Here is a 14,806-nt window from a genome sequence, read left to right as displayed (position 1 = left end):
ATATCCTCACAAATCATTAGCTAATGCAGATGCTGATCATGAAATCACTTTTAGACAGTATAGCATCACAAATGCATGCATTCCAGTCATGAGAACCAATTCAAAATATATAGGTAATCAGTGAAGACCATCATTGGAGTTATAAAAGCACATTTATTTATCAAGTTTTGTGAACATGTCCCCAAATTCTGCCCTGGAGCAAGGACTCGCTCTCCGGTGCCCCTTTTGTCTGTACCAGCTGGGGGGAAACAGTCTCCTGAAGTAGGCCTCTCCCCTCTCCTCCCCACGGCCCGCGTTGCTCGATCTCTCCAGCGGGTCCACCTCCAACTTCCAGCTCTCGTCCTTTTTCACTTGTGTTGCTCTTCACTTCCCGAACCAACGTGACTGTAGCGACAGGTCTCCACCATGGTCTCCACGCACACACAACAAACGCCACAAGCTAGCAAAGTTGCTAAAGCTAAATTCCTACGGCTAGCTACCTGAAACTCTAACAAACCCGCTCGTTCCTCTTGCGATTGGTATCCATTCGACACTGCCACCACCACTGTGACCGACTCTTTAGGATTTGCAGTTTGTACTCTTCGTAGAATAAGAACACGGAGGCTGCTGTTGATGTTGGGGCAAGACAAGACCACCACGTTCTGCAACCCAGCTAGTTGCTAGACCACGAGAATAAGTGTCAAGAAAGACATGGCACACAAACAATTACTTCTGTTGCCTGCCATCAAAAATAAAAGCACGCAGAGCTCAGTACTGCGTAGCTGGTTACAACATGAATTTCGACTTTTATTCTGAAAGTCTTGGCCGGAAACCATATGTTTCTCGTGGCTACCTTGACAGTGGCCCAGGCCTCTGGTAATCCAAAATAGACCAGAGAGGGTAATAGCACACTCACTCAGTGCGCTTTTAGCCTCTCTGGTCTATTTCGGATTACCAGGGGCACAAAGTCCCAAAGATACATGCAGCGGATGCCAGACTGGGTGCTACTGTCAGTTTGAGTTTACCCGGTGAGCACCAAGCATCAATCACTCGATCAGCCTGAGCCACGAGAGGAACCGAACCTCCATAAAATAGCGTAGCCTACACTACTACACTAGTAACAAGTAATCAGAATGATACTGATAGACTACAGCACAGCTGCTGAAATCGCCGTAGCCGGGCCGGGGCACGCACTGAACCCAGTTAGCGAGGCGCCCATACACACACGCTTCCCAGTCATACATAGCGCCAGTGTCCCTGCCAGGGCACCACCACTGACAAACTACCGTAAACAGCAGAGGCGACTCCACTGCACCCCGAACGCCTCTCTTTACAGCCAGCTAGGTCAAGCAAAGAGAACTCTCTTTCCCCGAAGTCGAGTATATTTCCCCTGAGATGTCGCTCGGACAAGGAGGAGCGTAGCTAGCGCATCCCGTCTTCGTTATGCAACGGGGGAAACTCACTCGATTTCCCGGTTGCAGGCGACTGGAAGTTGATAGTGATAATTAACACATTCATTACAGTATTAATTAATGCTAGGTGTTGATGAGGAATTAATCCATGATGATATAGACATAGCCTACTTATTTGTTTATTTGTTTATTAAAAGGATCCCCATTAGCTGGACGCCCTGGCGTCGAGCTAGTCTTCCTGGGGTCCATGACAGACAAACATAGAACATTAAAACATTCAAATCATTAGTAAAATCATATCAATACATTAGAAACATTAGAAACATACATTAGAAACATAGCCTACATTAGAAACATCAATACTTCCATAACATTAAAATTACATTAAAATATAGCAGTCCTACGGTCATGTCAAAACATTCATAATCAAAACACTGGAAACAATTGCTACCACATATATATATATACTTAGTTAATAGTAATTCATATATGACTCAGTGTGTTCATCAAACATACCTTTCATTAGTTGATGATGTGGTAAGCAATCTTACATACAGTTAACTGTATTGTATTGTATCGATATGTGTACTGTTATCTTTAACACCTTGTATTGTTTTTGTGTTTTTCAAGTTTGTAAGACACGTCTTGGTGAAATCAAAGACAAATTTCCACCTGTGGACAATAAAGTTTTCGTATCGTATCGTATCGTATCGTATCGTATCAATCAATCAAGCAATAATCAATTAATGGCTTAATTCATCATGAGTTAACCATGCATTCATGCACATGTTTGCACCAGTATTGTAAAGTGTTACCAGAATATCTGTAGCATTTGCTGCAGCTAATGGGGATCCTACTAAACTAAACTATATTTCTCACCCATGATTTCTGTCAACAAAGACAAAAGAGAAGTGTTTGTTTTTGAGACAGACCATCCGTTTGACTGAGCCTTGACAGATAAAATCACCATGACCTAGATCATGTTCAGAATCAGAATCAGAATCAGAAAGACTTTAATGATCCCCGGGGGGAAATTGGGACAAGTTACAGTAGCTCGCTCACAGAACACACATAGCATAAAATAAACAGTAGTAAATGCAATATTAAGCAAAATAAGCAGAAGAACACAACAACAACAAACAAGTTGATAAAATGCTGCTCTTGATGCAAAACAGCCATGTTTTTGGCTTGACCTCCATGTGATTTTTCAGATGTCCAATGGGATGTGAAAGGGTTTCAAAAACACAGGCTCATAGAAATGTATTCAAGCCATAGAGCAGCATGTAATCCTTCATTTAAAACAGGAAAATCAACCAAGTTGAAGTTAGAAGGTTTTCATATCATGCTAGCTGTGCTACATAGGATTAGAATGTTTTCACTTGATAGCAGCCTGCAATTTTGCAACATCAGTAAATGAAAAGATATTACTGACATGGAGTGACTGCTTAACAACTCTATAACGTTACTAGTATAAGTGATTCATGGTGTCTTAGTCACTCTTCTTCTTAGACATGAGCAGAATAATATGGTGAATGTACAGGAATTTGGCTTGGTAACATTGGTGTAGAGACATACTGACAACATATAGTTTCCCAGTATAATCTATGATACAATGATGATGTGTCTGCCATCAAATATCCAAGATTTCTCTCTCTCTTCTCTCTCTCACTCTCTCTCTCTCTCTCACACCGCTTTCACACTTTTACAGTATCTCTCTTCCTTGTCTTTGTCACAGCTGCATCTACTTGCATCATTCATATCACCCAAGGGCATCACAGTTCATAAAACATTTCTGTCCAGCCGGGGGAAACAGCCAGCGAGAAATGTGTCAGGTCATGTCAATGTGTGTATGAAGTGCTGCTGTGTCCCTATACTCTGAACTCTACTCTTCCTGTATATCTCCTCCCCCTCTAGCCCTGATGTATGCCAGCATCTTTGGGAACGTGTCGGCCATCATCCAGCGGCTATACTCGGGGACCGCCCGCTACCACACCCAGATGCTGAGAGTCAGGGAATTCATCCGCTTCCACCAGATCCCCAACCCGCTCAGGCAGCGGCTGGAGGAGTACTTCCAACACGCCTGGTCCTACACCAATGGCATAGACATGAACGCTGTGAGTACTGCTGGTCACGCACCAAACAACTCTCCATGTATACAATTTAATTACTGTAGGTGGCAGCTCAAATTACATACTGTAGTGCAATGGGGGGGAGAGAGACCAAGAGACAAGAGAGGGGGGTGCAATCAAGCAGGAATGCCACAAACTAGCTCTGTTTATTTACTGTATAGTTACAGCAAAAGGGACATGTATTAAATAAATAGCTAAATAGAGACAGTCTTACAAGCTGACTCACAATCAGCACCATGGACAGTGCTGAGTGCTCACTGCTCACTCAGGCTGTTCAGACTGTTCACATGGAAATGCACTAGCTTACTGTAAATACACACAGACTTTTTTTCAACCTGACTAATTAGCATAAATTGTCGGCCCGGACCCGGCCCTACCCGACAGGCTTTTGCTTCCTCCGATACATGTGCAGTCGCCAGCTTCTTTTCACCTGACTGCGAGGAGCTTCACCGGCAGGACATAGCACGTCGGAGCATCACACTATTCCCTCCAGTTCTCCTCCCCCCTGAACAGGCGCCCTACCAACCAGAGGAGGCGCTAGTGCAGCGACCAGGACTCATATCCCACTGGCTTCCCACCCGCAGACCAGAGCCGTATAGATAGAAGAGTCCCGACATCTCCATTCACTCCAATGAACCAGTTTTTTACTCTCCAGAGTTCCAGGAAGTAAGGTCATGGATTAAGCAGCACTGTCGAGTTGCAGGAAAATAGACAGTTTGTGTTGTACTCTGAAAGGGTTTTCCCCCCGTGAATCAAATTGTACATTATCAGCTTTATTTTAGCATGCAAAAGTAGCGCGAGACCCATTCCTGGCTGTTCATTGGCTAATGAGTCTCGCATTTTGGTCCTCCGCTGACGCCACTCTCTCTCTAGACTGGCCATGTCTCCGGTAGTGCACTCTAGAGTCTAGAGGGCACTACCGGAGACATGGCCAATTGTGTCTGTAGGAACGTCTGACCAAACCGGAAGTACCGCTACCGGGAATTGAACCCGGGTCTCCGCAGCAGTAGGCGAGTGTTTTTAACTCTACACTACCCAGGCGTCCCCTAGTAGAAACATTGGTAAATACACACACACACGCACGCACGCACGCACGCACACGCACACGCACACACACACACACACACACACACACACACACACACACAGGCCTCGATGTGACCACAGTGAGTCATCCTCCCATCTCCCCCTCCCTCTTTACCCCTTCCCTCCCTCTACCCCCTTTCCCTTCTCCTTTCCTCCCTCCCCCCTCCCTTCTTCCCATCCCCCCTCCCTCTACCCCCTTCCCCTTTTCCTCCCCTCCCCCTCCCTTCTTCCCTCCCCCCTCCCTTTACCCCCTTTCCCCTTCTCCTTTCCTCCCTCCCTCCTCCCTTCTTCCCATCCCCCCTCCCTCCCTCTCTACCCCTCCCTCCATCTACCCCCTTCCCCCATCATGCTGTGTTTTGTTTGGTTTATCCTGTATTGTTTTGTCTTGTTGTGTTGTGCTACGTTGTACTGTGTTGTGTTGGTTCTACGTTGTGCTGTGTTGTGTTATGTTGAGTTTTGGCTCTATCCTATGTGATTGCTGTTATGTTTTATACCCTGTTTTATAATGCACTGTTTTTATCCTTTTTATCCTTAACATGACTTTTTTTGCAGCCCCTCTCCCTTACCCCACAGGCCGTCAGTGTAAATAAGAATTTGTTCTTAATGACTCGCCTGTCTAAATAAAGGTTAAATAAAAATAAAATAAATAGGACACACAGAGAGATCAGCATGTTTGTTTGTCTAACCTCAACATGACTTATGTGAGTCATACTGTATAGGATTGGACAGCTTGCACACACACTCACACACACACACTCTCACACACACACACACACACACACACACACACACACACACACACACACACACACACACACACACACACACACTCACACACACACACACACACACACACACACACACACACACACACTCACACACACACACACACACACACACAGAGGAAATGATGCGCTCCACCAACCCGATCTCCCAAAAAATTGTAAAATAGCAACGTTTGTGGACAAACGTTGGTATTTTACAATGTCGGCTAAGAAATTGTAAAATGGGAACGTATGTGTCTACAGCGGTGGGCGTGGTTTGGGCGTGTTTTACGGAGATTTTCTGTTTCTAACCCCTCCCCCTACTCTAATCCTAACCCTAAAATCTCAGAACGTTACTATTTTACAATTTTCGAGCCGAAATTGTAAAATAGCAACGTTGGTCCAGATCGTTGGTATTATACAATTTTCTGTGAGACTGTGTTGGCTCCACAGCCATGGTTCAAATCGCTTCTTGTATTCTGTACTAGCTGCATCGACATGAGGGCTGTGACTCAAATGTGACATTGGACACACATGCATGCACGCACACACACACACATGCACGCATGTATGTGCACACACACACACAAACTAACTGGTGATCATAAAGGCGACACACACTTTACATCCATTGACACTTATACTTGACACAGTCAGTGGTCGTACTAATATAATCTTCCCATTACATGCATACAGTATGCAAAGTATATACAGTATGACCAGGATGTATAGATCTATAAGTGTGAATTTAAGTGTGTTTGATCTTTTGAGACTAGCTCTGACCCATGCACAGTTATTGATTTGAAGCTGTTGGTATTTATTCTAGTACAAAACGGCAGTGCTTTGTAAGCGGTTTCATAAAGTAATCTCCAAAACTTTCCACTTTATAGAGGGAGTTCCACTTGTAAATATCTCCACCCACAACTTTGTCTAGACTTTCCAACTTCATTTTGAATTGCTATGCAGAACATAACAACTAATCAGTGCCTCATTATTGTCTATGATACATGACAGAAACACAGATTAACCTTGTTTGGACGTAAATGCAATATTCCATCATCCTCACCCTGTTTGTTTTCAGCCTAATAAGTGATTCAGTGAAGTATGCAGGGAACAAATGGACAAGCATGCTGTTGCTCCCCTGAAGGCCTCGTCAAATGCAGCATGGCGAGCTGAGTGGATTAGGGATGATGATTATGATGATAGGATGGTGTAGAGTGTAGCCTCTGCCTCTCTGTCTCAATGACTGATTCAATCAAGCTTCAACCTCTTTCATTCCAACTAATGTAGTAACAAAGCAGGTGCTGGCACACAAAGGAAGAGTAGAAAACATCTGAATCACTTTTATTACCATAGTACAGTACAGTAGGTAATCAGATTACAAAGATAAAATCACACAAAAAAATCTAAGTACAGTCCAATATATACAATATACACACGAATTAGAAGGACCTGAGTGATAAATAGGAATTTACAGTCCAAAATTGCACGATATAAGTTAAAGAGAATAATGTAAAGTAAATGAATAGAGTGGAATAATCTGGTAAGAGAAGCAGCCATCACAATAAATGCAGTCCAGCTGCTGCTACTTTAAAGTGACGTATGATGAGGGGTGGGGTGTTGGAGCCAGCTGTGGTCGGGGGATATTGGGGGGGTGGGGCTGATGGCAGTTGGGAAGAAGCTGTTCTTGTGGTGAGAGGTTTTGGTCTTGACAGACCTTAGCCTCTTGCCGAGGGGGAGTATTTGAAAGAGTTTGTGTCCGGGTGAGATGGCTCGGCCATGATTTTACGAGACCGCTTCAGCGTCCTGGCGGTGTGCAGGTCCTGAATGGATGTCAGGTTGCATCCGATCACCTTTTCGGCACAGCAGATGCTGCAGCCTGCTGATGTCCATGAGAGTAGCAGCAAAGTACCAGACGGTGATGGATGAGGTGAGGATGGACTCAACGATGGAGGTGTAGAAGTGAACCATCATTGCCTTTGGCACTCTGAATTGCTTCAGCTGCTGCAGGAAGTGCATCCTGCCTTCTTGGTGAGAGCTCTGATGTTCAGCTCCTATTTCAGGTCCTGGCTGAGAATGGACCCAGGAAGCAGAAGGAGTCCACAGTGGTAACTGAGGAGTCGCGCAGGGTGCTGGGGGAGGGCTGGGCTGCGTTGCTCCTGTAGTCCGCAACCATCACCACTGTCTTTTGAGCATTGAGCTCCAGGTTGTTTTGACTGCACTTCACCAAGTCCAATAGATAGTAAACCTCACATGTCACTCTAGAAATATACATGATTCAGCAGCATACAATCACTTCTGTGTGTGCATTCAGGCAGTGGTTACAGCTAGAGGCAAGCAGTGACCCAACGTTTTTTTTTAAAGGGAGGGAGTTGACAATACCAAAACACATTAAAACATTCATTTTCTACACTTACAGAGGCATTGCTCAGCAGAAAAGATAATTGCAAAACACAAAGCAACGATAACAGCACAACAGCACAAATTTACATAAACATAATAACATTACGGCCTTGAAAGTCAACAGTTCGATATCTACTAAACGCACCATTAAATTGAAGCCAAAAGAGCAACCGATACAGTTGGCTGGCAAAGGCAGGCTCAGCAAATTTTTGAGTCGTACCTGACTCAATCATCACACAAATCAACCAAACTATTATAGCATACGGCAAGTTATTATGCAACGGAGAGTTGATGGAAATTCACAAAAGGGAGTTTATCCTTGAAAGATTAACGAGTTTATTTGACAGTTATTTGCCATGATTGCACATCTCCCTTGATCATATTTTGTCTTCAATGGAGACTTTGAAACATTCAGAAAGGCTTTGGAGTGAGGAGAGTGAGGCAAGGGGAGTGGGAGAAGTAACACCCCCAAAATGAAAGTGAGATCATTGGAGTAAGAAAGGGAAGGGGTGGAGAGGTTGGATGAGGTGGAGGAAAGACAGAGAGAGAGAGAGATGGATAGAGAGAAACATGGCTGACGTTTCGAAAGTGTGGGTGTTTTAGGATGTGTGTGGTTCTGTGCAGTGAGCTGCTTAGAAGAGCTGGGGAAACCCCATCGTGCTTCTAGCAAACTCATTAAAATTGCACCAATTGTTCATTTTAATTACATTCTAGAGCTACGGGCCTGCCGACTCTGTTATGTAAGGCCCGCTGAAATATCGTTTTTAATAAAACTCTATGCTTCTATAAACAGATGGAAAGCAAAAATGGCTGGTGCCTGGTAAAGAAAAAAAGAGATAAAAGCAGGATTGCATGTCTAGCCTGTGGAAGCAGGCTGTCACAGTTTTGGATCGGACCCAAGTGCAGAATAACCAGGAGACGAGTCAGAGCTTCCAAGCCACAAAACAAAGTTTACTTGAAACTTAAAGAGCATGTACAACCATTCTCCCGTAGGACCAAAATATCTTGACATGTCACACAGCCTTCACAGGGCTTAAATAATAGTTCAAGGTAATCAAAACAAATGTTCTCAGCCCCTGCTGATTGCGATGGCACACAGCCGTGCAGGTGAGTGCGACTCTAGGTAGCCTCCATGGCGCCATCCAGTGGACGTCCTGGAGCACTACCTCAGGTGCTGACACAGGCTGTGATTATCCCTGTTCCTTAAGGCAGCAGCACCAAATCTTTTAATGACTTAAGGCCAGTTGCCCTCACTTCTCTTGTAATGAGAACTTTTGAAAAACTTGTGAAGATACAGCTCACAAGGGAAACAGAACATGCACTTTCTTTTCTTCTGATTTCCCCCCATTTTCTCCCCAATTGTACTTGGCCAGTTCCCCCTGCTGCCCCAGTCGCTACCCCCTCTGCCGATCGGGGGAGAGCCATAGACACACACATGCTTCCTCCGCCAGCCGCTTCTTTTCACCTGACGCCGGGGGGCTTCACTGGCAGGACGTAGCACGTGGGAGGATCACGCTATTCCCACCAGGTCCCTTCTGCCCCAAACAGGCACCCCGACTGACCAGAGGAGGCGCTAGTGCAGCGACCAGGTCACATACCCTCATTCCGGCTTCCCATCCGCAGACACAACCAATCGTGCCTGTATGGACGCCCGACCAAGCCAGAGGTAACACGGGGGCGCGAAACCTACGACCCTCGTGTTGGTAGGCAGGCAATAACAGAACATTTACTTGACCCTATGCAGTTTGTCTATGGGGCAGATAGAGGAGTTGATGACGCTTCAACCACTCTATTTAACCTTTTGTTTACAGTAAACACCTAGAGGGGAGCAAAACCAATGCCCGATTATTATTTTATTCATTATTATGCCAGATTATTATTTATTGACTTTTCCTCCACTTTTAACACCATCCAACCCCATATTTTAGCCACAAGGCTGATTGAGCATTTTAAATTGAGTCGCAATCTGGTGGGTTGCATATTGGATTCAAACAGAACACAATGAGTAAAAGTAAATGGCATTTTATCTGATTTATTATGTTCTTCTAGACTTCTACTAGCTCACCTCAGAGCTGTGTTCTCTCAGGCTTACTTTATATCCTGTACACAAACATGTGTAAACAGTAAGCATGAGAACAGAACTTTATTCAAAATTGCAGATGATACAGTCATTGTGAGTCTGCTAGGCGAAAATGAGTCCAGTCATGGCCCAATCATTGATGATTTTGTGTGACAAATCTTTCCTGCAGCTAAACTTATCCAAAATAAAGGACATGATTATATATTTTAAAACCCACGATAGTACAATCATTAAAGGTCAGCCCGTGGACTGTGTAGAATCTCGGCACAGTCATAGACTCAGTCATAAACTGACCTTCGAAAAGAACTGTGAGGCAGTGTGTAAAAAGGGACATCAGCGTCTTTATTGCCTCCGAAAACTGGCTGTTATTGAATCTACCGGTATCTTGTCTTTTCCCCTTGTGTCATGGTTTGGTAACCTGTCTGCAAAGCAAAAACTCTCGAAACCAAATTGTCAAGTGGGCTAGTAAGCTTATATGTGAGCCTCAACTCAACCTATCAGTTATTCACTCCTCATACCTGCAGCGTACAGCGAGCTCTATCCTTCAACACTGTTCTCATAGTGAATTGCAGCTCCATTGCTCTGGCTGGTGCTTTGTGGTTCCTCCATGTAGAACTAAATACGCTACAAGAATACTTTCGTACATGCAGCCATTGCATTATTAAACAAAGCTGGGACAGAATCATCTACTTTGCCCATGCATTTTACTCTAAGCTTTCAAAGGAGTTTGTGTGTGTGTGCGTGCGTGCGTGCGTGCGTGTGTGTGTGTGTGTGTGTGTGTGTGTGTGTGTGTGTGTGTGTGTGTGTGTATGTTTATTGTTTATTGTTTATAAAAAATGATCCTCATTAGCTGCCACCTGGACGACAGCTAGTCTTCCTGGAGTCCAAGACAAAAACACATTTCATGATAGATAATTAAAATACAAAAACACAAGGTAAAAGAACAGAAGAGAGAATAAAAAGCAAATCTAAGCTAAGACGGACAATAGCGTGGTCAGCTAGCCCTCTAGCTGGCCAAACCGTGTGTGTGTGTGTGTGTGTGTGTGTGTGTGTGTGTGTGTGTGTGTGTGTGTATAAGCACTTTTTTTGTGTCTTTATCATAGTGTTGTTTTTTATATTGTAATGATGCTTGTTTAAAAGTGTTTGCCTTGGTGTCTTGTGAATCCGTATTGCTGTGATGTCTTGTTTGTAACTCTGGACTGCCGAGTTTCCCATCAGCACAACAACATTGGGGACTAATGAAGAAACCTTGAACCTTGTTAGTTTTGTTTTGTCATGTTGATTTGTAGAAGAGTGTAATAACTATAAAAGGCGAATGTCCCATAAGCAGTCATCAGGAGAGAGAGTAGCAATAAAGACTATTGGACCTTCACTGTTTTATCTTTTCTATTAAAGCATCTAGACAGTTAACATTAGCTTTATATTAGGTACAGTATAAGTCAACCAATGCTAATACTGTATATATCATTGCTAATATAATCCTTTCCCATTATTCCATCCACTATCTTCCTCCCTTCTGCTCCCTTCCTCCTATTCCAATCTTCTCGATTCCCCTCTCTCTCTCTCTCTCTCTCTCTCTCTCTCTCTCTCTCTCTCTCTCTCTCTCTCTCTCTCTCTCTCTCTCTCTCTCTCTCTCATTCTCCCTCTTTCTTTCTCTCTCTGTCTCTCTCCCTGTCTTTATCTCCTCTTCCCTCCTCTCTCTCCCTCCCAGGTGCTGAAAGGTTTCCCAGAGTGTCTGCAGGCGGATATCTGCCTCCATCTGAACCGCACTTTGCTGCAGAACTGTAAGGCTTTTAAAGGCTCCACTAAAGGCTGCCTCAGGGCTTTGGCCATGAAGTTCAAGACCACCCACGCCCCGCCGGGCGATACGCTGGTCCATGCCGGGGATGTCCTCAACGCCCTCTACTTCATCTCCAGGGGATCTATAGAGATCCTCAGAGGGGACGTGGTGGTAGCCATCTTGGGTAAAAAAAAAGGGGGTGGGGGGTTTGTGTTTTTCATGTTTGGCTGATTGTGGATACTGCATACAAATTTAACTACTGTAGTAGAGGAGATATATACAAGAGAATATTTTAAAATACAAATAATACAACCTCTACATAGGTTTTTCTTTGATAATTTCGCACCCACGGCTGCTTGCCATAAGACCCTTAGGGTAGGCAATTAAAAAGAATGAGAAAATACAAATAATAAAATGCAAAAAGTGAATGACCACACATATATCTTAAAGGACACAAGAAAGGGAAAAAAGCATTGACTAAATAAGAGGATAAACGGTGTGATTTCAATAATAATCCATAGGCAGCTGTAGTCCATTGCATGCCAGCCTAGGAGAGCTGCCCAAGAAGAGTCCTAAAGGGCTTTCACAGTGTTATCAACAAGGCAGCCATTATTTTCCTCAAGCGGCACAAGCGGACTGCTATCTTCCCTGCCTTAAGGCACGCGCAAACAGGTGCGCAAGCGCTAATAGGGGATAGCACCTGTCGGAAGATAGGGCCAAGGGTGTTCTGAAGACATGCTGCCTCGCATGAGTCATTTATTAGCTGATACTGCCATCTACTGGTGAACATGGAGTTTTGCTCCTATTGAGTCTGCTTTTATAAATGGTGAAGTGATGCCCTGTAAATGATATAGCAGCATACAGCATGAGCAGGATTACAGTAATAGATAATCTGTGTGTAGATCAAGTCAAGACAAATGTATTCCACAGTGGGTTTGTTACAAAGTGCTTTACAGAGCAACACTGAAGCCATGTACAGGTGCAGAGAGAGTAATTAAATGTCAGAGAGAACATTACATAGGACGGCACGGAGGCTAGCACTGTTGCCTCACAGCAAGAAGGTCCCGGGTTCGAACCCCGGTCCGTCCCAGGTCCTTTCTGTGTGGAGTTTGCATGTTCTCCCCGTGTTCGTGTGTGTTTTCTCCGGGTGCTCCGGTTTCCTCCCACCACCAAAAGACATGTATGTTAGGCTTAATACTCCTGTCAATGTCCCTGACGAAGGCAATGGCAAAAAGAACTGGAGTTGGTCCCCGGTCGCTGCACTGCGGCTGCCCACTGCTCCTAGTTCTAGGAAGGTTCCTAGTAGAGGATGGGTCAAATGCAGAGGATGAATTTCCCCATGGGGATAAATAAAGGATAACTTATTCAGTGATGTAGTAGGAAATAAAATTACCATATATCCATATAAAAAATTATCCCCCCCCCAGAAATGCATTAATTTATCTTTATTTTCCTAAAAGACCTATCCTCAGGGTTAGGATAGGAATCTCCATCACATCTCGATGCATTGCCAATGATTCAATACATTAAAGAAACATATGAAGCAAATACTGATGTGATACGATATGACTCACACCTATTGTGATGCTCGACATGATTTGATTCAACCCCATGTGATTCAGCTCGATACGAAGAGATTCAACGCAATGCAAAATAATTATGCTATGCAATTCAGTATAGTACAATAGTTAGATTTTATTTCTTATGCAGCAAATCCTAAATTTAATTTTTTAAAGTGCCATTTTAACTTTTCAGATCAGTAAGCATCTCATTTATGCTTTTTCTTTAAAGGCATAGGGCCTCTACTAACATAAATCCAATTTTACCGATGCAAAGATGTTAGAAACGATGCAATGCAAATTCATCCCAAATTGTATCTGATGCACACTTTTTTAACCGGTGCAATTGCATCTTGAACTTTGATGCGGATGCACAGATGTGAATCCGTGAATTTTCCCATCCCTAATCCTCAGACAGATTGCATCAGTATGATGATGCATGCTATACATTTGCATAATAAAAGTTGATTGTCAGCAGAACATTTATATGCAAATTCATTTTTCTCATGATAGCTTCTTAAAACTTTTGTCTTACTAATTGACTCCTTGGGGCAAGAGTGAAGTGCCAAAACAAGCCTCAAAGTTTTATTTTTTTGATAAATATTTTTTCGTCAAACTGACAGGTTAACAAGTGCCAACAAGTCATATCTCAAAAACTGGCAAATTCATTTTGCTCATGATAGCTTCTCAAAATCTTCCTAATTAGCTCCCTGGGGCAAGAGTGAAGTGAGACAGAACAGAACCCATATGCCAAAACAAGTCTAAAAGTTTTCGTTTCCCTATTCATCCCAGGGAAGAATGACATCTTCGGCGAGCCCATCAACCTGTACGCCCGGCCGGGGAAGTCCAACGCCGATGTGAGGGCTCTGACGTACTGCGACCTCCACAAGATCCTCAGAGAAGACGTGCTGGAGGTGCTGGACATGTACCCCGAGTTCTGTGACCACTTCTGGAGCAACTTGGAAATCACCTTCAACCTCAGAGACGTGAGTTGACAGCTTAATTCTTACAACTGCCTTCCAAGGCTGACTGTAGATGAAGTCTGTAGGCCATGAAGGACTGAAGCATCATCGCGAATACTGACTGGAGGAAATAGCACCACTTGCTCCATGAAATATATTGGACATAGGTTGAGTCTTGACTGGAAACTCACGCTGTCTTGCCTTTATTTACTGTTGTTCTCTCCACCTACTTTACATGTGCTGAATGAGGGAAAGAGGGGACACCAGAAAAGTAACAGCATGTCACTGACAGATTGATGAAATAATTAATTTAAAGACCCTCTAAATTCATGTTTTAAGATGTATATAAAATACTCTACTTTGAATAATAATTTGTGCATGATGGTTTTCTCCACACAAAAAGTTAAATTATATTGTTAAAATCCTTAAAATGACTTCCCTCCTTCTGCCTCATTCAAAACTCCAAAGGAATTTGGGTTGTCTCTAGAACATAACTAGCCAATCACAGCATACAAACCAAACCAGGGCTTTAACTGCTGAATATACTAGACAGGGATTGGCTCCAGTATTTGTGATGTCACGAATCATGCTCATGGAAAATCACCTTTTCAATGAACACAGAGAAATTTCCACTTTCTGCAGACGATTGTGG

General features: G+C 43.7%; 1 protein-coding gene across 1 annotated transcript in view; it reads left to right on the top strand.

The window, feature by feature from the left end:
* kcnh2b (potassium voltage-gated channel, subfamily H (eag-related), member 2b) overlaps positions 1-14,806 on the top strand; it is a gene marked incomplete at both ends in the record, with an annotated part of 583,908 nt that overhangs the window by 560,971 nt on the left and 8,131 nt on the right. The window contains 3 exons of the mRNA XM_083632013.1: positions 3,306-3,505; positions 11,565-11,817; positions 13,985-14,178. Of these exons, the coding sequence (XP_083488139.1) occupies positions 3,306-3,505; positions 11,565-11,817; positions 13,985-14,178 (647 nt within the window). The remainder of the gene's footprint in view (positions 1-3,305; positions 3,506-11,564; positions 11,818-13,984; positions 14,179-14,806) is intronic.

This window comes from Poromitra crassiceps (assembly GCF_964638095.1).
Source record: "Poromitra crassiceps genome assembly, chromosome: 2".
Classification (NCBI taxonomy): Eukaryota; Metazoa; Chordata; class Actinopteri; order Beryciformes; family Melamphaidae; genus Poromitra; species Poromitra crassiceps.
This window is presented reverse-complemented; position numbering and strand designations above follow the sequence as displayed.